The 27,778-nt window shown below is 45.8% G+C and overlaps 1 protein-coding gene across 1 annotated transcript; it reads right to left on the bottom strand.

Annotated features, from left to right (window-relative positions):
- Positions 1-119: 119 nt before the first annotated feature.
- Positions 120-27,533, bottom strand: STOM (stomatin). Its single transcript, XM_059410896.1, has 7 exons — positions 27,393-27,533; positions 15,018-15,121; positions 13,844-13,916; positions 12,692-12,774; positions 9,258-9,461; positions 8,203-8,337; positions 120-2,144 (listed from the first exon to the last, which is right to left on the bottom strand). The coding sequence occupies exons 1-7, from the start codon at positions 27,451-27,453 to the stop codon at positions 1,950-1,952; spliced, it is 855 nt and encodes a 284-aa protein (XP_059266879.1). The 5' UTR covers positions 27,454-27,533; the 3' UTR covers positions 120-1,949.
- Between the last annotated feature and the right edge of the window lie 245 nt (positions 27,534-27,778).

The following is a 27,778-nucleotide window of genomic DNA, read 5'->3' as shown; positions in this document are numbered from 1 at the left end:
TGAAAAGCACACCAAGAAGCCAACGCAGCTGGCCCAGGACAGGAGGATCTCCCGGGCCACTTCTGTAAAATGAAATCCACAACACACTAAATGCAGGCAGACTCTTTCACCCAAAGAAAATGAGTAAAAGTGCACACTTTATTGTTATGTACAGCATTGGAAAGGGAGGCCATGTGGAAAAACCTCTCACACCGACACTCAGCCTAGAGACCCCTTTTATGCTCCCTCCCTCTCAAGCAATTTAATCCCACCCCGTTGGGCTATGAATCCACAAGGCAGAGAGGTGAAGACTGGTTTCTGCAAATAGGGAAACTCCAGGAACAGAAAGCACGGTTACCCTGAACCCGAGAAGAGATTCTCAGCCAGGGTATGGAGTTGTTTCCTGGCCCTCATGGGTTGCAAGCTCACCAAAGAGAGAAGAGCATTATTTAAAATGAGTAACTTGAGTTCCAAGTCAAAATGCTCCATATACACTTAATCAAACTCAGCTTGGAACCTGGATACATGGCTCAAGGTTTCCTAAAATAAGCTTGGACATGGGCGATCGAGGAGGGGACACTCCTGGTGTGGGACTGACAGTGATCTAGCTAAGGACGGACATGCAGGCTGAGCTCTGGGCAGGGAAGATTTCTCTAGGTGAATTCAGAGCCTCGAGGAGGAATGTCACCAGCCAGGTTTTCGGGCCAACAGGAAGAATGCCAGGTTGCTCAGATTCACCCCATTTGCGAAACTGAAGGTGCTCCCTATTACTGCAAAATGAGCAACCGTGGTCCAGAGGGGCTGACCACTTCCTCTTTCAGCATTGACCTTGGTGACGGAGAAAGGATTCCGCAAATAGAAAAGAGACCTAGATCTGTATATATGTCCTAAGTTTGACAGTGTCTTGCCAAGCTCATTGGCTATTATGTGCCCAATATATTGTGAATTCCTTACAGTATTTAATGAACAGGACTGGTAGCCAACATATTTCACAGTGTACAAGAGTTAATAGCATGCAGACAGTAAAACAGAATGGCTTTCTGAAGACATTTTTTTAAAAAGTATTAGTCCTCAAGCTATTCGAATGGGTATATAAACAGTTGCCCATAGAACTTAGAGAAAGTCTCGTTTAAAAAATCAGAAACTGTTGAGAACCTGATATAGGAAAATAGGCAAAAGTGAGAAAAAAGCACTTTTGTGACAAGTATGTAGCTGGTTTGAAAGAGCACAGAGGACTCATTTGGTCATAGAGAGGCTCAAAGAAGCTTCGAGCCAAAAAAAAGAAAAAAAACATATTATTCTTAAAAGACCTTTGTGACAGTGGATTTTTAAAAGTCTTTCAAGGGTTAAGATCATCTTTCTCACTGATCTTGACCATCTCCTCCAGTGTTGAAAGGTACAGGCAAGAAAATGCCTCCTTGAGACAGAGGGTTATTTCGAAGCACCGCCTGGGATTCGAAAGAGAGCGGATGGCAGGAATGTTTCCTTAAGATTCCCCGAAAGTAAGGCACGTGTGGCCCAGAGAAGCTGGTCGTAGCCTAAGGTCTCTGCTTTCTGCAAAGCATTTGTCCAGCCAGTGGTGGTTATAACCTATTTACTTGCCTTTGGACTGGCTGCAGATAGAGGGTGCAGAATGACCCAGTGAAAAGTCAAAAGACAAGGGATTTAACCTATTACATGATGATTTAAATATATGAACTTTTAAATATTTTAAAGAATAGGAAATTATCTCCTTTAAATCACCAGTCCCCTCCCCGCACTCCTCTTTCTCAGTATTTACAAGCTAACAATCTTCCTCTGTTGCTAGGATCACTACACATTCTAAGAACCTTGTAGTCAACATATGGAAAGGGAAAGAGCGGAAGGATAGCCGAGATCCCGCCCTCCTCTCTCCTCACAGGTTAAGGGCTGATTTGGTCCCCACTCTACCCTGGAAAGGAAGGGCACATCTTTGCATTGGCCTCCGAGGCTTACTGTTTTGCCCCCATGATGCCTTGCAACATGTCTATGGGCAGGGGGAAGACGATCGTGGAGTTTTTCTCAGCAGCGATGGTGGTCAGCGTCTGGAGGTACCGCAGCTGGAGGGCTGCTGGAGACTCGGTGATGACCATGGAAGCTTCTTTCAGAGCCCTGGATGCGTTCATTTCTCCTTCGGCAGCAATGACCTACGCGACAGGACCGGGGAGTGGGTAAAATGGAGAAAAAGGCAGTGTTCAAACAGCAGTCTTCAAACCTGGGTAGGTATACTCAACCTTGCAGGGCCGAGAAAAAATGGTTTTAAGAAATCGATTTCTAGTTACCCAGTTTGCATACGTCCTTTATCCTCTATCTGATTTGCCCAAGTATGTGCCTGAGGTCAAGACATCCTCTTCTACTGTGACCTTTCTCGCACGCTTCAGGGGACCAGACAAGAGACAATTCGAAATACCGTTTAGAGGTTGGGAGAGTGACCAATGACTGGATACGAATCCTTTTGCAAGTAAAATGGATTTCCAGTTCTTTGATTGCTAAGAAAGGAAGAGAACCTTACAGAACTGAAAGTGGATGACCATTAAAAATACTTCTTGAGCGGCTCCTGGGTGGCTCAGTCAGTTGAGCATCTGCCTTCCTATCTCAGGGTCCTGGGATGGAGCCTGGAGACCCCCCCCCCCTCCCTGCCCAGCAGGGAGTCTGCTTCTCCCTCTCCCTTTAGCTCCCTCTGCTTACGGGCTCTCTCTGTCTCAAATAAATCTTTAATATATATATATTTTTTAATGAAGATGGTGTATGATTTTTTTTTAGCACGTAAATGTAGAGGCAGTGCAAAGAATTGCATGCGTGACTTGCAACAAAACTTCCATTTCTACCCACTTATTTATGTAAACAAAAGTTCTGACTCCTTATATCTATAAAAATGAAAAGTTAAGACTGGAATTGATGTTTAGTCTTTTGGCAATAAGTAACAGCCGGCTAAGAAGACTTGAATTCTTTGTCTTGTTAAGAGAAGCATTTCTAGTTTAAAAAAAAAAAATTACTGAGAAGACATTCTGAAACATTTAAATGCCTTGCTTGTAGTCATGGGAAATTTTTTATAATAGTTTTAACTTCAATACTAAATGTGTTGCGGTACAGTAATAAAATGACTCATTACAAAATATATATTAGGAAAAGAAATCCGTGGAGGAGGCGGAGTGGAACCAGAAGTTCAAGGAGAAGAAGGTACAGTAAAATATGCCTGACCACGAAAACCTTATTTACGTATTTTAGATAGATGGTGGAGTAATTACGTCATTTGAATTTCACTGGGTACCTTTAAAAGAATGATGTTCACAGTTTTAGTGTGAAATGTCGATATTTAAAACATAACCAGGGATAATTATGCTCAGCCAAGTGTATCAATTCAAATAAAAATTTTTACAGGTCTATTTAAAATGTGTGATGGGACCACACAGTTTTTCCAGATTCTTCGAGAGGTTCAATGAGCATAAGAGCTTGAACATCACTGGGCAGTGGGGAGGCTTGGGAATGAGATGGGCTTTCACGCCAATCTCGAACCAAAAGCCTTACCAGCTGAGTGTCCTCACAGGGATAATTTAACATCCTGAGCTCTGGTTTCTTATTCTTAAAATGCGAGAGCACCTGCCTCCTCGGGCCACTGTGAGGAAGACAGAAAGCTGAAGCCAAATCAAGGCAGTTCCTTTCACTTCATGATCCTCTGAGAAGAGGGCTGAAGATACCGGGATCCTCAAGCTTCAATGGGCAGTTCCACTAGGATATTCGCACACGGATCTCAAAATATTCAGGGTTCTTAATACTTCCGTGAAAATCAGGATCCAAAGCAATGGTCTTAGGACCAGTGGAGTTATGATTACTTACACCGTTACTGTTGGGGGCCACGTTAGGGGTCAAGCCCTGGGCAGGAGCTAGGGGTAGAGGGTGGATGCCCTCGCCTCCTTCAGCACCTGGTCAAGCAGGGGACAGAGACAGGGAAATTGGCTGCTTTGTTCCGGTGTGACAAATGTGGACAGAGGTGGGTGCGAGGCTCGGTGCCAGCGCTCAGGGGAAAGCAGTTTTTGCAGGTGAGGTGGTGAGGTAAGTAAGTTGAACAGGACAGGGCGAAAGCTTTGCTCTTTGGACAAAGTTGAAGAATACTTCAGGCAGCACACATGAAGAGATACTGTGGTATATTTAAAAAAAGCTGGCGTATTCCAGAAAAACGTAAGTGGCTGAATATGGTGTGAGGCCGAGGGGAGGCGGGGGTGCTTGGTCTGCAGGCTGTAGGCAGTGGGAAGCTGCTGAAGTTTCCAGCAGGAACCTTACCAGGTCTAGCTGGAGAGAACAGGCTGAAGAGATGCCTGGGGACGGATGGGGAGACTTGGTGAGGGGCCAGTGGGACAGCCTCGGAGTGACCAGGGTGATTTGCCGGTAGCGGGGATGGAGGGAGGAAGGGGCTGGGGGGCTCTTCAGGAGAACAGTCGGCAGCATGGAGGCTGACTGGGCACAGGAAGGGAGAGGAACTGAGGCAGGGCCCTGGGTTTCTAGATTTGGGTGCCTGGGTGGTCCCATTGGGTTAGATGGGGGATATCAGATGTCGTATTACCAAGAGAAGGCACTCAGTTTAGAGGATAAAAATCTCAGCTTATCAGAAGGTCTTACTTGGGTCTGTGAGAAGGGGCAGAAGCCAGGTACATGCCAAGTGCCTCAGGTAACTGTGCTCTAAGGCAGGCACTGTACGTACAGAATGCAAAACGGAGCTCGGCCCCGAGGACAGATGACATGGGTTTTTCCATATCATCTCAGATGACCAGTTAGGCACTTCCCCCCCGCCCCCAGTCTGGACATGGACCAACTGTAAAGCTACCTCATCTCCCACTACCGGCCAACACACAGTCTCTTGGCGGGGCAGCCGGACCTACCAGGCTGGGCACGCCGTATTGTCTAAACACTGGCGGCATAGATGCTGTGAATGGGACCTCAGAGAGCAGAGCCAGCTGCTCGTGGGGCAGCCCCATGCTGATCAACACTCCGTATCGCTTGATCCATCATGTGAGAGTTGGGCATTTTCAGGCCTGTGAGGCTGGTACTGTGGTCTCTCCTTCCAGAGCTGGGGTGGGCCAGGCGGGGAAGGGCAGAGAAAGGGGACTCTGCATTCCTGCACTCCCCCCTCTCAATTAATGGATGACAAGGCCCTGGGAATATGAGCCTGAAAGCACGTGCCAGGCATTCTTTTCAGAGGCGTGAGAAAGGAAATCAGGAAGGGTGCAAGCGGGAAAGGTACTACATTCAAGTCAATCAGAGCTAGTCTACACACTTGACAAAGAGGTTTGGCTAAGATACAGCCAAGCTTGCAGGACAATCTCTCCTCTTTTGTGCCGGGCTCCTTTCTCTCAAAACATGTTCTGTTCACTCTCTTCATTGCCTGGTGCTCCTCTGCATGAATTAAGCAAACTCTATCCATTCAACGGCAAGGGACACATGGGCAGTTTCCAGTTCGGGGTACTACAAAATGCTGCTGTGAACACTCCAGCGCATGACTTTTGGTAAACACGTGAGTACAGTACACACTGCCAGAGGCCTTTCCAAAGTCTCTCTTCCAAAGAGACTGTAAGTTTCCAAATTTCCAAATTTCCAGTCAAAACAAAATCGGAGCACCAGGTCCTCCCTCCCCCACACTCGGTTCTTTTCTTTCTTTCTTTCTTTCTTTTTTAAACCATTCTGGTGGATATCTAGCACAGCGTCTGCATGGGATCTGAATTTGCATTTCCCTGATGGCTAATTAACTTGAGGAATTTCTCTCTGAAGTCTCTCAGTCTAGATGCTCTCCTACCCTTTTCTTTCCCAGTTTACATACATATTTACATATTGAAACAGACTCCCTATTTTCTATGAGAACATGAATATATGATTTTGAATTTTTGGCCTTATGGTGGTTGCAGGGTTATTTTATTTTACAGAAAGGAGAGACTCCTTGTGATTCTATGTGATTCTAATCTTAAAGACAGGCATAGCCCAGGTCCACTAGAATAGTCTAGATGGTCCCTACAGTCTCATCTAAGTGGGAGCACAGTTACTCAACATTCTAACGGGCTTCCTCTGTCTCTTCCATTGTTATTAGGGAACTTCCTTCCTCGCTCGTGAGAACACCTGCAGACAACCAAACCCAGCACGGGAAGTCCAAAGGAGGCAGTGAGAAACAGGGGAGTTCTCATTTCTGTGGTCACTCATCAACACTGTGACCTTGAGGAAACCACAGAAATTTTCTGAGCTTCAATTTTCTTCATCTGAACCGTGGGATGGCAAATAAATTTCATTTTTAGAGCCCATTCCAAGTAGTTGAGGCTTGTTACCTGGAGGGCAATAGCAGGAGTCTGAGGTCAAGTCTAAGCTCAGTGGAAAACAGTGCTGCAGTTAATTACCAGCAGGGGAATAGGAGGTGGGAGAAGCAGCATTGGGGCCAGGTTATTTGTCGCCTCCAGAAGATATAACCTCTAAGGACATTTCAGGCTCTGACATTCTAAGTCGTCTATGTGGCTTGGAAACAGGGCTGTTGGTTAATGACATATTCTAGATAAAAGCAGTTCCTAATTTTCAAAATACTTATTAGCACACAGTAGGGCATCTTTAATGTTACCGGAAGTACCACTTAGTCTTCTCAGGGTGATGACTGTGAGAGCGAGCCCTTGAGGCTTCCGCAGCATTACCAGCTGTCCTCAGAAGCATTAGTTATCACGTTGGGAAAACCTAGCAATCCTGGTCAGTAGAAAATTCTGGGCATAGTCTGTCAAAGGAGCTACTACTCTATTTGGTGTTGGCTAAGAAATTATAGCACCTGACTTACATCTTAAAGGCTTCCTACTAGAAGGTTAGGGTTCTGTGCTTAGCCAGTTCTCTCCAGCTGCCACTATTTTCCCAACATAACAACAGACTGGTTTACTCCTTGCATCTTGGGAGATCTGTCAAGTCCACAGCAAGCCCTCTTATGTCAACTGACCCTCTTCCTCCATCACTCATATCTGCACAAGGGGCTGTGGGAGCTTATGAACATCTGACTTTGCCCTTTTGACTAAACTTTGACCAAAGATCTCCCTGCCGTGAATCTGGAATCAAGGCTGCTCTGTCCCCTTTAGTGTTCAACCAGGGAGGTATGGAAACTTGAGAGTCAGACACCCTGCTCTCAAGCTGTCAGCAGTGAGGTGGGGTCCAAGGGGTAGAATGATTAGCTCCCTTTGGTCTTGAGCGCAATGTGGTCCTGGGCTCCAACTCTGGAGACTTGAGTCTGCTTCCCAGCCTTGGGTTTGGCAAGCTATCCCTGTGTCCTTCTATATTAGCTCCAGAAATCCTCTTTCCCAGATTAGATGAATAGACATTTCCTCGACACCGCTCATGGGGGCCCCCACCATGCAGGCTGCCGAGGTGGGCAGGGATGGGGATGACCAAGGAAGAGGGGGGAGGCAGACATCAAAGAAAGAGGAGCGAAAAAAAGTTAAAAGGACAGAGAGGAAGAGGGAACAGTAAGAAGGAAGAAAAGCCTGAGAAAGAGAATGAAAGAGAAGACAAAAATAGGGAAGGAGGGGTGCCTGGCTGGCTCAGTCAGTAGAGCGTACGACTCTTGACCTCAGGGTTGCGAGTTTGAGCCGCACGCTGGGTGTAGAGATAACTTAGAAAAAAAAATAAAAGCTTTGAAAGAAACAAAATAGGAAGGAACAGATGGTGAGCACACTGGCGGGAATACCCAGTTGCTCTGAACTCAGAACTGTTAATTTGTGCTTAGTGGGGGTCTGGGAACATAGGGTATGGGAGACGTGGTCACAGAAGACTGAGTGGCTCTGCACACACCACCGGGCTCACAGGATGTTGTGCAGTGAAGCAAGCAAAGCAGAGAACAGGTATGGTACGAGCCTACTTTCGTAAAACAAACAGGCCAGCAGTCAAACACCCTCATCAGGGAAAGCGCCAGTATACACACTAAGCTGCCAGGAGCTGTGGCCCCTGGGGGCATGTGACTCAGAAGCAAGAGGAAGGCTTTCACCTCGACATACACTTTAGGATTATTTCCATTTTTGTAACAACTGTGGTTTTGCTGTTTTGTAACTAAGAAGAAAACTCAATAGGAAAAACAAAGTATGGAAAAGAGATAAAGAAAGAAAGAGAAAACTAGAGAAAAGAAAAGAAAAGAAAAGAAAAGAAAGGAAAAGAAAAGAAAAAAGAAAAAAGAGACAAGACCAGAGCAGACAGCAAGTCTACCTTGGCGCGGGCCTCCCGGGATGCCTCTGCCTCTGCGGCCATGGCTCTCTGGAGCTGCACGGGCAGCTTCACGTCCTTAATTTCCACACGCTCCACCTTTATTCCCCAGTCATCAGTGGCGTCATCCAGGGTACACTGTTCGGAAGAGAGAAGGCCAGCAAAGAAGGCTCAGCCCTGCCCAGCGGCCGAGGACAGACCACTGGGCTGGGGAGCGGACAAGGCGCTGGCGGAGATCTGGGGCAGAGGTTAGGTCTCCTCTGTGGGGACTGGGGAGCTGATCCTGGTTCTCTTAAAGAAGCTCATGCAGGGGTTGGCAAGCTTTCCCTCAAAGGGCCAGACAGTGGTTGTCTATTTTCAGTCTTCCCTGCAACTCTTACACTGTGCCATTGTGGGTCAAAACCAGCCGTGGATAATATATAAACCAGTGCGTATGTCTGTATCCTGACAACACTTTACTAATAAAAACAGGTGGCCCGCTGGCTCCTGATCTAATGTCATTAAGCCACAGTACATCTTTGTGCTTCATCAGGGTCCCTTTGCAACGGGAGGAATGAAACCTTCCTTTCTGTTTGCTGTGGTGGTTGTGGGCATCAGGTTAAGGTCACAGATTTGATACACGATGACATTGATAAATAACAAGATCTCGGATTTTAGTCCTTTATCTTTTTTGGACAGCCAGGTTTAATTCATAATCTATGACTCTAGAAAGCTTGGGATGCATATGAATTACAAGGGAAGTCATGGGTCTCGTGCAGAGAACAAAGCGTTAATGACACCCGCACTTTCTTGCAGAATGGCCTCAGAACTATTACGCTAAATGAAAAAGGTTAATGCTAATTCTGAGGGGAACCCTACGTGGAAGGGAATAAAAAAAAATTATGCAACTGAGCTGTTAAGCCATGAGATCTTTGTGTGAAAAATACTCCTTCCAGCGAGCTTCAGTGAAGAGAAAAAGGCCAGTCAGTGATTCTCCTGATCGGAATGAGTCAAAAGTTGTCAAACAACCGCTAACCCTCTGGCGACATCTCGGTATTTCTGGTGACTCACGGCCTTACCTGCATGTTGTGTGCGATTTCTTCTCTGTCGGAGAGGATTTGGGAAAGGTTCTTGGTGCCCAGGACGTTCCTCAGAGTTGTTTGTGCCAACAAACGGGTTGCTGAGTCGGCATTGGTAATATTCGCCACGGCAAGGGTGGCATTCTGCACGCGGTAATAGACTACGCCGTCCACACTGATGGTCACCGAGTCCTTGGTGAGGATCTGTAACAGGATGGATGCCATTTCACACCTGCCCACCGACTCATTCTTTACGAGAACTGTAAGCAGTGTTGTTCTCTAGAACATCTTAAGATACCAGCCGATTTTCTGTAGTAAGTGTTATTGACAGAGTGTAGTGTGCCCTCCAAGTTCGGACACTGAAACCTAACCACTCACATGATGGCATCAGACATTAGGAGGTGGGGCCTTTGGGGCATGCTTGGGTCATGAGGGTTGAGCCCTCATGGCCACCTATGAATAAGGAAGCAGTGCCTCGTCCAGGCGCTGAGCCCGCTTGCACCCTGACCTTGGACTCCAGCCTCCGATGGGGTGAACAATACCTTTCAGTGGTTTATAAGCCACCCAGTGTGTGGGATTTGGTTAGAGTCGCGTGAAGGGACTAAGACAACGCAGCATCCGATAGCTAACTATGCCTTTGGAATTTTAGTAAAATACATTCACTTATTCGCTAATTCAATCATTCAACAAATTCTGAGACACCACTCAGCAGCAGGCACGGTGCTTTCCGAGAGGGCGGGAAATCAAGGAAGCCATGGCAGAAAGAAGGAGGGACAGCTGTCGGTAGCAGGGCAATACTTGAACTACGTCTTACAAGAAGAACTCATTTCCCGAGGGGGCATGAGCATGTGCAAGGGCGGACGCATCACGCACGACATAGCCCGGTGCTGGGACAGAACCTAGGCTGGGTTAACTCTCTAAGGCAGCACAGTGACGTCAAACACAAAGGGAATGGGGACTGTTGTTACAGGGAGAGGTGAGGGTAGAAATAAATTTTACAGCATGCTACATAAAAATGCTTTCCAGGACATCATGTGTCCGGGCTTCTTCCCAGCCCCTTCTGGGCAGCTTCTTAGTTTGGTTTTCAGGTCCTCTGACAGCGGGCCACTGGTCCCACTGGTCTCACTCCTTCCCACTCCCTGCTGCACACCTGCCACACTGGAGAAGGTGGAGGTCCCACACGCATTGTGTTGTGTCCCAGGCCTTCGTGCAAGTGTCCCCACCCCACTTGGATGTCCTCTCCTCTCCCTCACACCAGCAGATTGGCACATGATGACACATCATCCAAGACACAGCTCTTTTCCTCTGTGAAACTCCCCTAACGAGGCAGGGCAAGCCACGATCCCCCTGCACCTCACTGCAGCGACTGTGCTGCCCGTCGACCTCATTGCTTCTCTAATGGACCATGTGTTTCTCTAGAGCACCTTGTCTCTGCTGTCTCTCGCACTGGCAGAGTGCCGGAGACAGAGCAGGTAGTGAATCAAGGAGCGAGGAACTGAAACGTGATCCTAGGAACACAGTGATTGTGGCAGAGTGTGCGAAGGAGGGTCAGGAGACCTGAGCCGTGCCTCCTGGACCTGCTTGGTCATCTCCAGTGAGGCTCTTAGCCTGCCAGTCCTACAGAGTCCTCATCTGTGAGATGGGGCTAATAACACAGTCCCATTCTGCACATACTGCTGGCAAATTGCTTTGAAGTTGAAGATCCAGCCGAACGAGACTCTTTTGGGAGTGTAAAGGGCTGTGTAACGGGTGGGTAGTAACGGCAGTGGTGTGCATTGCTCTTCTGTCCTGTCAGGAAGGAAAGCAGTCACCTCTTTTTTTCTGATAATCTAAAAATACTTCTAATAGTGTATTACCACGTTGGCGTGCAAATTAACGATTTCCCCCTATATGATCGGGAAACGCATATCATTTCTGAACAGCCTCTTGCCCCTGCGACTGCCACAGCCAGAGCTTTCTAAAGCTGCAGCCTCTCTGCCTACGGTTAATCATCGGCGGGGTACTTCTCTTCCTTCATATTATGTTCAAGGGGGTCGGAAGAAGGACGGCTTGCCATGTTCCAGTCGGCTGCAGGCTCAGCGGCTCCCAGGAGAGGAGGGAGCCGCTGGAAGGCAGCAGCTTACAGCAAGCCCGCCGGATGTCTGCAGCATTTACAGACGGAGCCTCAGGACTCCCAGCTACCCTGCGAGGGGCTCCTTCTGAGGGTCCGTCTTCTCTGAAAGACGGGAAAACGTGCAGAGAACACAGCGCAGCTCTTAGCCCTGTTCTCGTGGGTAACCGTCACGGCTGGCGTCCCTCCATGCACGTGGATGATGAAGCCTGACTCAGCCCCTGTCTGGATTGGCAGCAGCAAGGAAGTTCCTACGCCGGTTCCTGGGTTCAAGGCCAAGAGAAGGCGACCGAGCCAGACTCCACCAGCCTGCGGTGCACCTGGCTTCTAGCCAGGAAACACTTGGCACTCTTCTTCCGTCCCTCCCTTCATCCTGTTTCCAGGCTATCTATCGGCCTCGGTGACGACGCCTCCCCGGACACGTGGCCCAGGGTGGCCCTCACCGTCCAAGGCCACGAGGGAGTGAACGCGAGCGTCGGGTGCGTTTAGCACGGAGCTGCGGGACACGCATTCGGCGAGGAACCCATGGGGCTGAGCGTCGCTCCTGGCTCTGCCACTCTGGTCTGGTGGAAGCCCTTTGCCCCATGGCAGTTACGTGCTTTTCAAGGATCCTGCTGTGAGTTTCAACTGTGATATTCCTCACGAAGTAGTTTGAAAGAGCATGGAGTATGACTATTCCAAAACATTATATGCTTTATCTAAAAAGCCAAATGAGCAGCTCCTAATTCTGTATCTAGAATAAAATGAAGAACCTTAAGAAGAATGTTGCGCTAAGCTGGATTTCGTATCAGAAACCTACAGCAGAGAAGTGCAGTAGGAAAAAGGATGACAGATACAGTAATGCTAACACTAGGCTACACTTGGTAATAATAAACACGTAGGCACTTAACAATTTATTAGCCACTGGCCTAAGCACTATACGTGTAAGGTCTCAGGTAGTCCTCACAAGAACTTCTGAAGTAGGTTCTACTAGGGACGCGTGGGTGGCCCAGTCAGTGAAGTGTCTGCCTTCGGCTCAGGTCATGATCTCAGGGTCCTGGGATCGAACCCTTCTACCTGTCCCCATTGCTGGCTCAGGCTCACGTGTGCTCTCTCTCCCCCCCCGTCCCCAAAAGTAGGTCCTATGATTCTAACCTCTAAATTTACAGATGATGAAACTAAGGCACAGAGAGGTTAAGGAACTTGCTCAAAGGCACACAGCTGGAAAATGGTGACAAGCAGACAGGCTCTACACCCATGCTCTCACCACCCTATTCTGTGCTGCTCTCATGGCCAGCGACTTTCACACATGACATCTGTTATCAACGGCATAAGGCCACCTTACCTCCTGAGGAGGAATGTCAAATGAAATGGTCCTCATGTCCACCTTGATGAAGCTGTCCGTGCAGGGGAGAATAAAAAACAAACCTGCAACAAAGAAACACAGAACATTATCGAGAGACACTGGTGCCTATCCTTCACCCTAACAGAATCAAAGGAATCAACGGAAAGAAGCCAGGTCGTCTCAGTGCACGAGCCAGATGCCAGGAACGCCAGCCTCCTGCTCCCTTGTGCCTCCTAAATGCTGCCACTGAGGCCCGTGACGTCATCTCCTGACTCCGCCACCACTGGCCATCTGGTCTTTACTTAGACCAACACGATCCCTCCCATGTCTTTCTGCATCTTCCGGGTTCTCTCCTTTGTCCCATTTTCTCAGCCCACGAACCCCTGAATATGCCACATAAGGTCCTGCACGGCCTGCCCCGGCGCCCTTCTTCGGCCGCCCCCCTCTCCTCGAGCTCCATGCTCATGCTGGGCCGAGCCCCCTGCAGGCCCTTTCCCTCCCTGGGCCTGCCATACCCCCCTCGACATCATGCTGCCCACGTTGCCATTTCTACTGGGAATACTGCCCCTCTGGCCAACACCTCTCCATGCCTCAAGACTCAGCCAAGCTGTCATCACCTCCAAAGCCTGGTCTCATCCTCCTAGGTGGGGTCCGTCACCTGTCTCTGGGTTTCCACAGCTATCTGCAGTGACTTGGTCATGGTACTTATCACACGGGATTGTTAACTGCTTCCTTTTTGGTGTCCACTAGACGGCAAGCTCCTTGAGGGCAGGAGCTATGTTTTAGTCTCCCTTGAATTCCCAGAGCCTGGAATACAGCAGAGGCTGAAGGGAAGTTTGCCAGAACTAAGGCATAGAGAGTAAGATCTAGAAAGCCTTTAGTGAGTAGCAATTCTATGCTCAAACTTCCACAGTTGTGGCTCTTCTTGGCTTAACACAATCTTATCGGCGGGGATGGGAAGGGGAGGGGAGCCCAGGGAAGGAAAAGGGCAATTGTAGCAAGACTGGCCAGCCCCACTGCTATTGTCACACGGCTTCTGTTACAGGCACTCTTTTCTACGTCAACAGAGAAGGGACCCACGTAAGAGAATCCACATCAACAAGAGGAAGAACTTCGGTCTCCAGGCCAACGACCCAGAATTCTAGTACTGACCAGGTCCTTTGGCTCCTCCTTGTAAAATGCGACCCAGTCTAAAGATGATGGCTCGTTCATATTCTTTTATGATCTAGATGAAAAACACAAATAATAATTAAACATGAGGAGTACAAATCTTTATATACGCTATGTATTTATAGGCAGCTTGTTAAATATATATTCTGTTCTAAACAGATTAGATGCCTCTGTGTTGTTTTTTTCTCTAAAGTCTGAACAGTATCAGGGTGCCTGCCTGGCTTGGTCTTTAGGGCATGCGACCCTTGATCTCAGGGTTATGAGTTCGAGCCTCCTGTTGGGCGTAAGGGATTTCTTAAACACATAAAACTTAAGTAAAATAAAATCCAAACTATCTATAAATAACATGGTCGATGCTGAATTACCAAGCAGGATATGTATTTACTATTTTTTCAAGTGATTATAAAAGCAATAGATATTTCACTGTATAAAATTTGGGAAGTATAGAGTAGTATACAGGAGCAAATCCATAACTGTACTCCTCAGCTGTTAACGTCCTCACTCAGTTACTCATGCATTGGTAATAAAGACAAGAAATAAAAACAACTAAATTTCCCAGTTTATCTCCTGACTCCTTAAATTATAATCATAAAATTATCCGAAAATTCTTGGAGCATATTTTCCCTTCTTAGGAATATGTAAATGATAGTCATTTATCGAAGTATTAATGACTTTATGGAAAAAATAACCAGCAACTGGGGGGCCCTTGCCATATGCCAGGCATTGGGATAAGTATGTTTGGAGACATTCTTTAATCCTCGCCCTGGGCCTGTGAAGTGGGGTCGCTATTTCCTCCCATCTTACAGGGAGGAAATGAGACAAAGGTCACACAGTGAACAATGGGGCCAGCAGCCAGTCCTCAGTGTCTTGACTCTGGACAGGACCACCCCAAACCCCCGACTTTGGAACATTTCCGATAGGGATCCTTCCTCTAACCTATGAGATGGGCTGCCTGGACCATGGCTGAAAGAAGTCTCCAGATTCCATTACAACAGGTGACTAGAGGGAAATTTCCAAGGGAGAGATGAAGGAAAAGGGATTCAGGCCAGCAGGTCTCTCTCTCTCTCTCTCTTTTCTACACAGATACACACAACGGGGGGCTTATGTAGTGAGGGGCTGACCCCTTGGCAGATGCAAGTGACGTCTTCTTTATTACCTTTATGCACATCCATACCGAGATGGGGAAAGTTATAACAGTGAACAAGAACGAGACAGCCACCAAAATCCAGCCACAAGGTCCAAGGCCTGTACTGGGGCTATCTGTGAAAACAAAAAATACACATCTCTTGTCATTGTTAATAGCAGACTCCCACCACCTTCATCCTCTGTCCACAGAGCTCACAGATGCCTAGAATTCTACTGTGTTCCCTGGATTTCCCCATCTAATCCTTGTAACAACCCTGAAGAACAGGGGCTACTTTTTCTCATCTACTTAACATGATAAAAATTTCCCACATTATTTTTTATCCTGCAAACGTTTATTAGGTGCCTAATATTGATTATGCCTTGTGCTCTGCACTGACATCGTAAAAGTAAGACCCAATCCCGGCTCTCAGGAAGGTCTTGCCTGTCTCAGGCAAGACAGACAGATCATTACAACATTAGGTGGTAAGTGTCGGCACAGACTGTAGAGCATTTTGGAAACACAGAATGGGAGTAACTTACATAGCTGGGACAGAGGTGACAGTGGGGTAGGGCGGGTAGGGGATCGTGGCGGTTGTCAGACGCATGTCTGGAAGGATATAACGGTTAAGGAAGGTACCAAAAGGGTGGGGACGGAAGGCAAAGAGCATTTAAACTGAGGGCACAGATGAACTAAGGCAAAATGCGAGTGATTTCCTCTGGCATGTGCACCAACCATACTTTATTACCCTTTTCCCGGATGCTTAGACACACTGTTTCTGAAATGTATCACAAACATCTTTACACATAGTCTGGCTTTTCCAATTGCTTCCTTTCCTGCAACATGAAATAGCTCTTGTCTTACTAGGAAGGTAATAATACACACCCCCACTACAAGAATTTCAGCGGGACGGGTGTGGGCGTGGGATTAGTCGATCCAGAGATGATGAATATTCTTCCAAACCACACACATTTTTATAAATAAATTCTGTGAACTATTTCTCTCCCTTCTATTATTCTCACCTTATTTTTTTAGCCTTTGTTGCTATGCATCTGTGCTTAAAAGAAAATTAACTATTTATTTGAGACAGAGGAGAGAGAGTGAACAAGATGGGCCACAGGGAGGGAGAAGCAGACTCCCCACGGAGCAGGGAGCCCACCGTTGCACTCGATCCCAGGACCCTGAGATCATGACCTGAGCTGAGGACAGATGCTTAACCAACAGTCCCCCAGGTGCCCTGCATCTGTACTTTTTCTGTTCTAATTTTTTATCAGCTACACGTGCACAAAGTTTAAAAAGTCCCAAAGTTCTCCAAGATTAATACAAAAAGAGAGCAGTCCCCCACTTACCTCTTCCAATTTTTCTTTCCTCAAAGGCAACTGCTCTGTTGGCTGAGTATTTTGGTCTATACTTCTCTGTTTCTAAATAATATGCTCGTTTTGTCACTTGTTGCTTTCTCCATTTTGAGCATTACTTATTGACTTTCCACGATGGAAGAGGATTTAGCTTCTCCCCCACCTCATAAATATACCCATCCTTCTAATTATATCATCATTTTGGTTAGATCATTATCAAATTTTACACTTCATGAATATGTAAATGCAATTCAATGCTGAGCCAGGTTGGGATGTCTGATTCGTGTTTCTGTCCCATGCAACTTTTTGTTTTTTTCTCCAACGTCTTGCTTTTTCCCTTTGCTTAGTTTTTAATGCATGCATTGATTCAACCTCAGACGTCTTATCAGTGGTCTAAATCTCCTCTCATAAGGGTCAGGTGTTCTACCAACTTCCTCTTCGAAGACAGTATCTCTTGGAGTGTGTCTGGACTTGCTCTCTTAGGTGGTGTGAGCGGTTGGTCCAGGGACTGCCTTTCCCTACAATCCTGAGAAACCCCCTTCACTTCCGGGTTGTGTTTTGCACTTTCTGTACCCAGTGTCTGTCTGTCTCCGGTCTGTGGAGGGCGGAGGGACGGAGAACGCCCAGGGATACTATCACTTTCCTTATGAATCACAGAAAGCTTCTGCAGTATTTCCAGGAACGGTCTTGGTAATGAGAGGGAGAAGGGCTCGAGGGGAGGAGGCAGGCTGGGCAACGGTTACGGCTTGGAAGGGCAAGGATGGCAGCGAGCCAGGCCTTTGAATCCATGGAAGGCCAAGAAATAAGCAGAGTTGAAGCTGAGAGCCTGGGAGAAGAGGGACACAAGGTGGCACCCAGATCAAGGGCTCTGAAATGCAGGATGCAAGACCAGAAATGCTACAGATGACTTAATGGTTTTCTGGTCCTGTGTCACATTGGGAGGTAAAGGTCCTATGCATAAATGAATAAAAGTGTTGTAAGTTAATCTCCCGGAGGTTTCTAAACTATAGTTTGTGGGGTCATCGATGTATCTACTGAGAGGATATTCCAAGCACGGACCTGTGCAGAAGCAGCCTGTGCAGAAGGCTCCCTCAGGCATTATTACAACTGATGATAATCCCAGCACCTCTGGTAGACGATATGTCGTAGGCACTGTGTTCAATTACTCGAGAAGCCTATCTCATTTACTCTTTCTTTATAAGTTAAGTTGTGTTTTTTTTTTTTTTTAAGATTTTATTTGTGAGACAGGGAGAGAGAACACTAGCAGGGGGAGAGGCTGAGGGAGAGAGAGAAGCAGACTCTCCACTGAGCAGAAAGCCCGATGCGAGGCTCGATCCCAGGACCCAGGGATCATGACCTGAGCCAATGACAGATATTTAACCAGCTGAGCCACCCAGGTGCCCCAAGTATTTTTAACTCCATTTTACAAATGAGGTAACTGAAGCAACAAAGCTTTCCCAAGACCACAGGCTGGAGGAGGACCCGGGATTCAAACACAGGTCATCCTACCCCAGAGCCCACGTTCTAAATCAAGTCATTCCTTCTGTCCTTTGCCTCTGAATTTAAAAAAATAAAAAAATCCTCATGAAAGAAGATTTCGTGTGTGGAGCACTTTCCCAATACAGTATCCAAACTGGGAGAACATGGTAGGAGTTTGGAGAATGAAATCTGATATTCCTACGGAGGAAGGCCTCCTATTTCCAGCTCTGCCTATTTATAGCAAAACAGTCTCAGGCTGGTGGCCAGGCTCAGGTCTAGGCTTCCAAAGTGAAGCAGATTCCAAACAAGGAACAGACTGGCCACAAATACTTTTCTCACAGCATTTGGTGCCTTCTAAAATACTGCCCCAAGCCTCGTGTTCCCAGGCAAATTTCACAGCTCTCTGTCCTGAACATATTAGACTATAAACTCTCTGAGGGCAGTGATGTTTCTTTTATTTCTTTTATCCCAGCCCAGTCTTTTCTCATGGGTTGCATGTGCATACGTGTACGCGCCCTCAGTTTCCACCATGATTACATGTGATTACAAACAAAGAGTAACAAGAAATGAAGTGGAGATCCTAAAAACTGGGCTTGGTCTTTCGCATCTCAAATGCTCAGCTAGAAATAATCAGTGCATACACTGGGGATGGCACCACTTCATACCATTCTAGTGCCTAAACTAGCCCCTTCTCAAGCCTGGAAATTCTTCCCCATCTGGTTAGAACTCTGAAAGGTACACAAATCACATTCCTCTGAGAGGTGAGGCTTCAGCTTCACCAGGATATTAGCGAACCCTTCAGAAATTCTCAGTTACTTCCCCAAATTTCATGTTCATTTCCTCCAAGTTTCTCATTCACTACCTTGAAGACTGGATCCACCCTACCAGTTGGATGTGATAAAAAGGCAATAACGAGGACCCAGCATTCCTGAGATATTCTGGTTGAACACTCTGAAAGATAAGGGATCCCATGACACTGGGTTGTAAACTACTTGGCTGCAGTTATTTTTTTTTCTTTTACTACCAACTCTTCTGAAAACTGCATCAAATTTTTTTTTTTAAGATTTTATTTATTTATTTGACAGACAGAGATCACAAGTAGGCAGAGAGGTGGGCAGAGAGAGAGAGGAGAAAGCAGGCTCCCCAAGGAGCGGAGAGCCTGATGTGGGGCTCGATCCCAGGACCCTGGGATCATGACCTGAGCCGAAGGCAGAGGCTTTAACCCACTGAGCCACCCAGCCGCCCCTGCATCAAATTTTTAACTAACTAAAGCGAAGTTTTGAAAATGGGTATGAGTGTATGTATCAACACTTTTTAACTCAATATTCAAACTGGACTTATCTCCAGGGAACTGACAATGTTTTTAAAGATTATTTATTTATTTATTTGACAGACAGCGATCACAAGTACACAGAGAGGCGGGCAGAGAGAGCCGGGGAAGCAGGCTCCCTGCTGCGCAGAGCCCGATGTAGGGCTTGATCCCAGGACTCTGGGATCATGACCTGAGGCGAAGGCAGAGACCTAACCCACTGAGCCACCCAGGCACTCCGGAACTGACAATGTTTTTAAAAAAACACTGCTTTTTTCCCTCTTATTGTAAAAGCAAACTTGTTTCTATAAAAATTAGAAATTATAGCTAAAGAAATTAGAGAAGAAAAATTATCTATACTTCCCTTATCTCTAGATGGCGATGACTTTTCTGCCTTGCTATGTATCCTCTAAACCTTTTGTATCCTTTTTTAAAAAAATGAAATAATAGTATATATAATAATTTTGAATCTGCTTTCCCCTTATACTGTGAACATCTTTTCACGTCATATTCTTTATTATTAAAGGTTGAATAAGGACGGGTCTGGAAGAGATTATGCTGAGTGAAATAAGTCAAGCAGAGAGAGTCAGTTATTATATGGTTTCACTTATTTGTGGAGCATAACAAATATCACGGAGGACAAGGGGTGTTAGAGAGGAGAAGGGAGTTGGGGTAAATTGGAAGGGGAGGTGAATCATGAGAGACTATGGACTCTGAAAAACAATCTGAGGGGTTTGAAGTGGCGGGGGGGATGGGAGGTCGGGGTACCAGGTGGTGGGTATTATAGAGGGCACGGATTGCATGGAGCACTGGGTGTGGTGAAAAAATAATGAATACTGTTTTTCTGAAAATAAATAAATCAATTTAATAATAAAAAAAGGTTGAATAATAGTCCACTGTTCCATGAACCTAGTGAACATTTATGTTATGTCCAATTTTCTTAAATAGAAATTCTGCTGCATTGCATATATGCTTAGTAAAATTTCCATCCATTTTTATTGTGTAAACTAATTTTGATTGAAAAGATGAAATTGTATAATTCTTACATTATTTCTTACACTCTGGCAGTGCCTTTAATTATGACTAATAATAGCCATTTATTGAATGTCTATCACATGTCAGCCACAAGTGGATTCCTTACATACTATCTTTCTAATATTCACAAATATCTGTAAAGTAGGTATGAAATATTCCTCCTGGAGTCCCCGAGTAATAAAGCAAAAGACTTCCTGAGCTGAGACAGAAGAAAACAAACAAAACCATGAAACAAATGAAACAAAACAAGTAGTATGGTAATTTCTGTTGGGTTAGCTTCCAAAAAAGCAGTAAAATAATCTTTTCAAGAGAGTAGCACAGGCATAATTTCAGAGCACTACATTGTTAATGATACAGTATCAGCTGACTTACTTAAAGGTCTACTGAACTTGACGCTGCTGGAAATCATGTGCAATAATAAATTCTATTTATCATTGAGATTTTGTTCTAAAGTTCAGAAGATTAGATTTCCTCTTCAGGGAAAGGCCAGAAAGGTCTTACATAATATCTGAAAATCTAACTCAAGTTTCATTTGCATTAATACACACAAAAAGAAAAAGATGAGCCCAAGGATTGTTGCAATGCCTGAACAGCAACATTTAAGGACAAGCTTTTCCTTCCCCTTTCCTGGAACGCAAGTGAAGCACTTTCCGTCTTCATGCACTGCCAAGAACAGTGCTGTTGGGGTGGAGATAAGAGGGCTGGGAATTTGGTCTCAAAAACATGCTAACAGCATGGTCCTAACAGCACCATTTAAGGATCAACAACAGTAGGTTGAAATGAAAGATCTTGGCAATTTTTGAATTTTTCTGAAAGGCATAAATATTCAGGATATCATATTTCTTTTTTTTTTTTTAAGATTTTATTTATTTATTTGACAGAGAGAGAGATCACAAATAGGCAGAGAGACAGACAGAGAGAGAGATGAGGAGAAGCAGGCTCCCTGCTCCCTGCTGAGCAGAGAGCCCTATGCGGGACTCGATCCCAGGCCCCTGGGATCATGACCTGAGCCGAAGGCAGAGGCTTAACCCACTGAGCCACTCAGGCGCCCCCAGGATATCATATTTCTGATTATTTTTCCTTCTCCCTCTGCTCCTCCCTGCCCCATTCGTGTTCTCTCTCTCTCACTAAGATAAATAAAATATTCAAAAATAAATAAATAAATAAATAAATAAATAAGACAAGGAAGGGAAGGAAACAATAGAAGAAAAGGAAAAGAAGAAAAATGGAGGAAAATGTGAAGAGAGAAACAAAAATGAAGCAGCACACTACAGAGAGAAAAACATATGGAGGGACAGAGGGGTTCAGATTAGCACACAGTAGGGGCTCAATATGTGTATGTTGAAAAAAAATGTTGGCATTTATCGGAGAATTACAACTTGCATTCGTTTGTGCGGAGGCTTTCAAAGCAGACAAGTGCACACTATAATCCGTCTTTCAAATGATTATTTTAATTAGGCATGGTTTCTAATTCTTCGAATGCCCTTATCCTTAAACCTCTAGGGAAGAAATTAGCCTCTGGGCTGGAGTGGCTAAAGGCCAGATGGTATCAAGTTAAAAACCATGGCCAGAGAGAGTACCTTTTCCTCTCTATTATAAACCATCTATGCCTACAAATACTGGATCAAAAGGACTGATACTGGAAAAGCATTTTCAGATCTCAATCACAAAATGTGTTTACCATGAGATATTAGAAAAAGGGCATGGCCAGACCCATTCAAGAAAGAGTTCCAATGCAAATTGAAATAAAGGGAGTCCTTTGCCTAGCTTGAAAAGATTATAAGGAAATTAAGTAAGTGTGAATATTTTCTTTCCCAAGTATCTTGGGGATTTTCTGTAGCTTTTCTTCATTCGAGTGTTCTAGTCATAAAACAGGAGGAAAAAGAGGTGAGGGAGTAATTTTAAATTTGAACCCCCTGAGTCTTAAAGAGGCCCCCTCTCCAAATTGCCTACAGCATTTAACTCACTCTTTCTTTTTCTCTTCCTTCCTTTCTTTCTTTCCTTCTTTTTTCACTTAACCATTTCTAAAAAACATTTATCGTACTTATAATTATCCTATTCAAGGTCCGTCTTCTTCATAGATTTTGATTTTTTTTAAGATTTTATTTATTTATTTGACCGAAAGAGACAGAACACAAGCAGGAGGAGTGGGAGAGGGAGAAGCAGGCTCCCCGCTGAGCAAAAAGCCCAATGCAAGGCTCTATCCCAGGACCCCGGGATCATGACCCGAGCCAAAGGCAGACTCTTAATGGAGCCAGCCAGGTGCCCCTGATTTTGATCTTCTTAATACAACATGGCATAATGGCTACAAAGCTGGCTCTGCCATGTGTTATCTGTATGATCTTGTGAAAGTTTCTTAATTCTATGCTTAATCTATTCATTTAAAAATAGGGCTAATAGGAGTACCTCCTGAGAGGGTTAAATGTGAAGAGTAGATGAGCTAATACGGTAGACATCTAGAGCATAACAGGTACTCAAAAACCATCTGCCAAGTAAATAATTGTTGAATACAGTTCAGAATCATTCTCTGTCCCAAAGCAGTTGTCAGAATGAGTATGTATGGGCTGACTATCGCCCATAGCCAGAAAGACAGAAACAGTTATATTCAGAAAACTGGAGAAAAACAGTTTCATAATGCTATTAAGTGAATTAAATTTAGACTAGACTTGAAACATATTAAGAGAGCAAAACCCTCCTACTTCTTCCGTTGGTTTTTTTTTTTTTCTTCTTCCCTCCAGCTCCTTTACTTGGACGTCTTAAAAGTATCTACAACTGAGTTTTTCTCATTAAAGTCTTTGGAGGGCAACATCACTTTATCTAAAAATTGTGGGTGCCTGGCTGGCTTGGTTGGTAGAACATGGGACTCTTGATCTCAGGGTCATGAATCCAAGCTCCACATTGGGCATCGAGCTTCCTTTTAAAAAAAGGTGTGTTGGGGGGGGGGGGCGCCTCGGTGGCTCAGTGGGTTGAGCCTCTGCCTTCCGCTCAGGTCATGATCTCAGGGTCCTGGGATCGAGTCCCGCATTGGGCTCTCTGCTCAGGAGGAAGCCTGTTTCTCTCTCTCTGTGTCTGCCTCTCTGCCTGCTTGTGATCTCTCTCTGTCAAAATAAATAAAAATAAATAAAATCTTAAAAACAAACAAACAAAAAGTGTGTGTATGTGTTGGGGGGGCAGATAAAAGTACAGTTCTTCAACTGACATCAAGAAGCTAAGCAGTAGGTAAGAGCTCGGGGCTCTGGGGTCAGATTCCATTTCTACCACTAACTTTGCTCAGGAGTAATATAAGGGAAAAGAACAATACTTGTCTCATATAAAAACCAATGAGAAGAACTTGACACTCAGGAAGTGTTCAATAAATAGCAGCGTTATTTTTTATTACAACTCAAAGATCATATTGATACAGTTTATACGCATAAACTTTTTAGTAAGCGAATTGCCTTCTGGGACCCAAACGCTGCTGAGAAAATATCAAGACTAACAATCTGCCTGGGGACTCTATCTCTAGAGGAGAAACAGACTACATCTGAGCAGGACAATAAAGTTCTAAACCACCTTGGACCATCTTTCATACAACTTTTTTTTTTTTTAAAGATTTTATTTATTTATTTGACAGAGAGAGATCACAAGCAGGCAGAGAGGCAGGCAGAGAGAAAGGAGGAAGCAGGCTCCCCGCTGAGCCGAGAGCCCGATTCGAGGCTCGATCCCAGGACCCGGGATCATGACCTGAGCCGAAGGCAGCAGCTTAACCCACTGAGCCACTCAGGCGCCCCTTTCATATAACTTTTTGCCCATAAATTTAAACTACCTGCATAATTACTACATTTTCTCAATAGTCATTGTTAACTTCATTCTTTGTTTTCCCCATTAATGAATTACCTCAATAGTTGACTTTTTTTTAAATTAAAAGAAATTTTTTTTAATAAACATATAATGTATTATTAGCCCCAGGGATACAGGTCTATGAATCGCCAGGTTTACACACTTCACAATACTCACCATAGCACATACCCTCCCCAATGTCCATAACCCCACCACCCTCTCCCCCACCCTCTCCCCCTGGCAACCCTCAGTTTGTTTTCTGAGATTAAGAGTCTCTTATGGTTTGTCCTCCTCCCAATCCCATCTTGTTTCATTTATTCTTTTCCTACCCTCCAACCCCCCCATGTTGCATCTCCACTTCTTCATGTCAGGGAGATCATATGATAGCTGTCTTTCTCCGATTGAATAGTTGACATTTTAATGTTTCAAAAGTACATTTACGTAAATTTTCTCATTTGATTCTTAAAACCTTGGGAGACAGTTACCGCCGGTAAGATTATACCCAGGACAGAGATGAGGAATTGGCTTGCGAGGCTGAGACTTAACCCAAGGTGACCCAGGTAGTAAGGGATGGTATTGAGATCTCAATTCAGATCCTTGAATTCTAAATTCCACTCTTGTTTCACTACACTAAACCATCTTATCATAAGTGTGTTTATAACTGGACAAAGTTGGTATGATTTTCACTGATACTTTACAATAGACTTTATTGCCAGCATCTTCAGAGACTAATCTACTGAAATGTCAGGCTAAATGCCTGGGCTTTACGTTTCTTTACAGGTCTCAGAGTATAGACAGACATTCAATAAGAATGGAGAAAGGAGAATTGACACATACCTTTTCTCCACTGACTGTAATCTCTACCCTCTTTCTTTCCACACTTAACAATGTATTGTCATGATACACACACACACACACACACACACACACACACACCAGCTTTACTAGACTTGGTCATTGGTTTGAGTTAATTTATGACCATTGATGGTTTAACTCAGATTAATTATTAAAGAAGTTACAAAGCTCTCCCCAATCTGATCAGCTGTAACAACTGAAATAAACAAATCAGTCCCTTGATTCTGCTTATTTTCAGGCATTGTCCCAAAGGGATACATTCTGTTGACATGTCTCTTAATTATAATAATACATTTCTTTGCAATCCACCTGCACTATTTCATTACAAAGTGAATGCACTGGCTCTTGCTCTAGGTTTGGTCCTATTTATATTCCTGAGACTAATTGTCAGCAAAATCATAAAAGGACAGAGTTTGGGCTTTTATATTCCACTGCCTCCCCCAGAAGCAGCCTTCTGGAGATGTCTTATTCAAGAGGTCTGGATTGAAGTTAGATTCCTTTGGGCTTTCCTCGTGGTCTCTCACCTTCAGTGAAGTACCAATGTCTGAGAAGGTCCTCTCTTGGGTACACATTTTGAAGATAGCTCTAGGGTAGGGAAAATGGAAAATCACATAGCCCAGGTTTGAAACCTGGCTCCGAGGCACACATGTGTGATTTTTCTATTCCAAGCCCCAGTTTCCTAGCTGTAAAATGGTGGATAATGTTTTCCTTGTGGAGCTGTTAGAAGACTGCAATTAGATCATGTTTGTAAAGCACTTAGGCTGTGTTTGACCTATAGCAGGCACTCAATAAATTCTATTTAACAAATTCTAGTAATGGCTTTCCACCAGTGCTGGATCTCAAAAGTTTATATTAAAAAAAAAAAAAAAGGTGACCTAGACTAAGCAAAATTTTGTTTGTATATATAATTTTCTGAGGAAGATGCAGTTTTCATTAGAGTCTGAAAAAAAATTCTGTCTAAAAAAAAAAAAAGGTAATCATAGAGCCAAGAAAAAGAACTTAGAAGTGAGAACTGGTCTATAACCATGAAAAACCAACTAAAGGGATATTAAGTATAAATAAAGATCATGCATATTCCCAAAGAACATCTACAAACAGATTTCCCACTGCTTTCACCAAACTGCTAGTAACTATCCTCATAGTCCCTCTGTCTCCCACCAAAAGGTCAGACAGAGCACAGAGGAAAGTATCCCACCCCCCTTCCCATCTAGGATATGACAATCAACTACAAAAGAGGTGGACTCCAAGCTTTAGGGTCAGCTAAAACCCAATAAAAAGTATGGCTCCATTAGTTATAAACTGTGACTCTGAAGTAATTCAACCTCTTTTTCCTCGGTTTCTTCAAATACATCCTTCCCATTACACTACTGATTTGGGAAAGTAACTCTCCAATGTGCTTAGCAGAGAAAAGTGACAGATAATGCTTGGAATGCTCCTGGGAAGGATCGCTGGGCAACGGAAATGGGACTTGGATGGCTGGACAAGGCTGGCTTTACAACTAGTCAGAATAGTTAAGTCCAATATCATGTTCTTTGTGGGGGTGCTGGAAAAGCTCACCCTTCCCCCCCCCCCCAAAATGTCATTCTCTATGTCAGCCTGTCTAAAATTCCATCCTTAGAAATAATTCCTTTGGATCACTAAGAGCCCCTGGGAGGGACTCAGCACCCCGGGGGAGGATTGTCACCTCTCTCTATTGGAACCCCACTCTCACCCCCCAAGGAGTTCGCCAATACAGGTTCAAGATGATAGCCTTCTCAAGGGTACTAGCTCCTTCCCAGGGCAACAACACGGAGCCACTCAAGGTGGGAATACTTAAAAGAATTCCCAGTGAGAAACAAAAGCCCCAGAGGCGAGGTCCCTAGGACAAAGGGAGTAAAGAGGGGGCAGAAAACGGCAGAAGGTGAAGCTGGGAAGAGAGAGGGAAGAATACCGAAAAGAGACTTTCTTCTTTTCTTGCACAAACACAGCTTACTACGTGTGAGGGGCGGGGGGGGGGGGGGGGGGGCAAAACCTCCCAGGTCAGTCTTGCTTCTTAATGTGAAACAGGCCAGGGGTGGGGCTGGGGGGCAGGAGTTCTTTCCAGTTCGGGAGAAGGGGTAGTCGCTCTGGGCAAAGTCTGGCTCAAGGGGATTTTGGGGGGGGGGGGAGTCGCGCGACAGGAAGACCCAGGGTCCTGAGTGTGAGGTACAGGTCTGCGTCACTTACACATCTTGCCCGCCCGCATGCTACGAGATAAGGAACGCACAGCCCTGGCACAGGGCCTGGCATCTGGCAAGCGCTGGAGCACGCGAGCCCCTGCCATGGCTCTGGTATTGGAAACGTGCCCTGCAGCGGGTGCGTCCCCCGTGTGCCAGGCAAGCCTCTGTGCACTCTGCACCCTAACATCCCTCAAACGGACCCCAGCCTGCGGAACAGGATTCACGATTTTCAGCGTCGCCGAAGCTTAAAGCGGCGGTCGCACGGCTTAAAAGCGACGGAGGCGAGCCTGGGACACCCGGGCTGCGGCTAGTTCCCGAGGGGAGGGTTAGGGGAGGTGGGTGACGGCGCGGGGCTCACCCCTGAAGGAGTCGGGGAGCCGCCGGGCTTCGGCGTCTCCTGTGTGCCGCTTCTCAGCCATGCTGCCCGAGCCTGAGGCGTCGCTCTCCGGTCCTTACCAACAACGCTGAGGCGGCTTCCGCGAAGAATGAGCCGCGGAGATCCCAGGCGGAGATCCAGGGCAGAGACCCAGGCTGCAGTCCCGCCCCCTGCCCGCGGCCCAGCCAATCGACGCCCACGACTATAAGGAACACGCCCCCTTTCCCCGCCCACCCCCCGCCCCTCCGGAGCGGCCGCGGGGTGCGCGCCTCCCGCGCGACCCCGCTGGTCTGAGGGGCGTGGTCCGAAGGGCTGGAAGGCCCCAGGCTGGGGGCCGGGCCCAGCTGCTGCACCGGAAGGGAGGGGCG

The sequence above is a fragment of the Mustela nigripes genome, chromosome 9 (assembly GCF_022355385.1).
Source record: "Mustela nigripes isolate SB6536 chromosome 9, MUSNIG.SB6536, whole genome shotgun sequence".
In the NCBI taxonomy this organism is placed as follows: Eukaryota; Metazoa; Chordata; class Mammalia; order Carnivora; family Mustelidae; genus Mustela; species Mustela nigripes.
Note: the sequence above shows the minus strand (reverse complement) of the source record. Positions and strands in the feature narration are given on the sequence as shown.

What these genes read in the sequence shown, in the direction of transcription:
- STOM (XM_059410896.1), bottom strand. Translation starts at nt 27,453, where the DNA reads ATGGCTGAGAAGCGGCACACAGGAGACGCCGAAGCCCGGCGGCTCCCC. An exon ending in AAATCGCACACAACATGCAG is followed by an intron (nt 8,338 to 9,257) that starts GTAAGGCCGTGA and finishes TCTTCCGAACAG; the next exon opens with TGTACCCTGGATGACGCCAC. An exon ending in CCCGGGAGGCCCGCGCCAAG is followed by an intron (nt 2,145 to 8,202) that starts GTAGACTTGCTG and finishes CCTGTCGCGTAG; the next exon opens with GTCATTGCTGCCGAAGGAGA.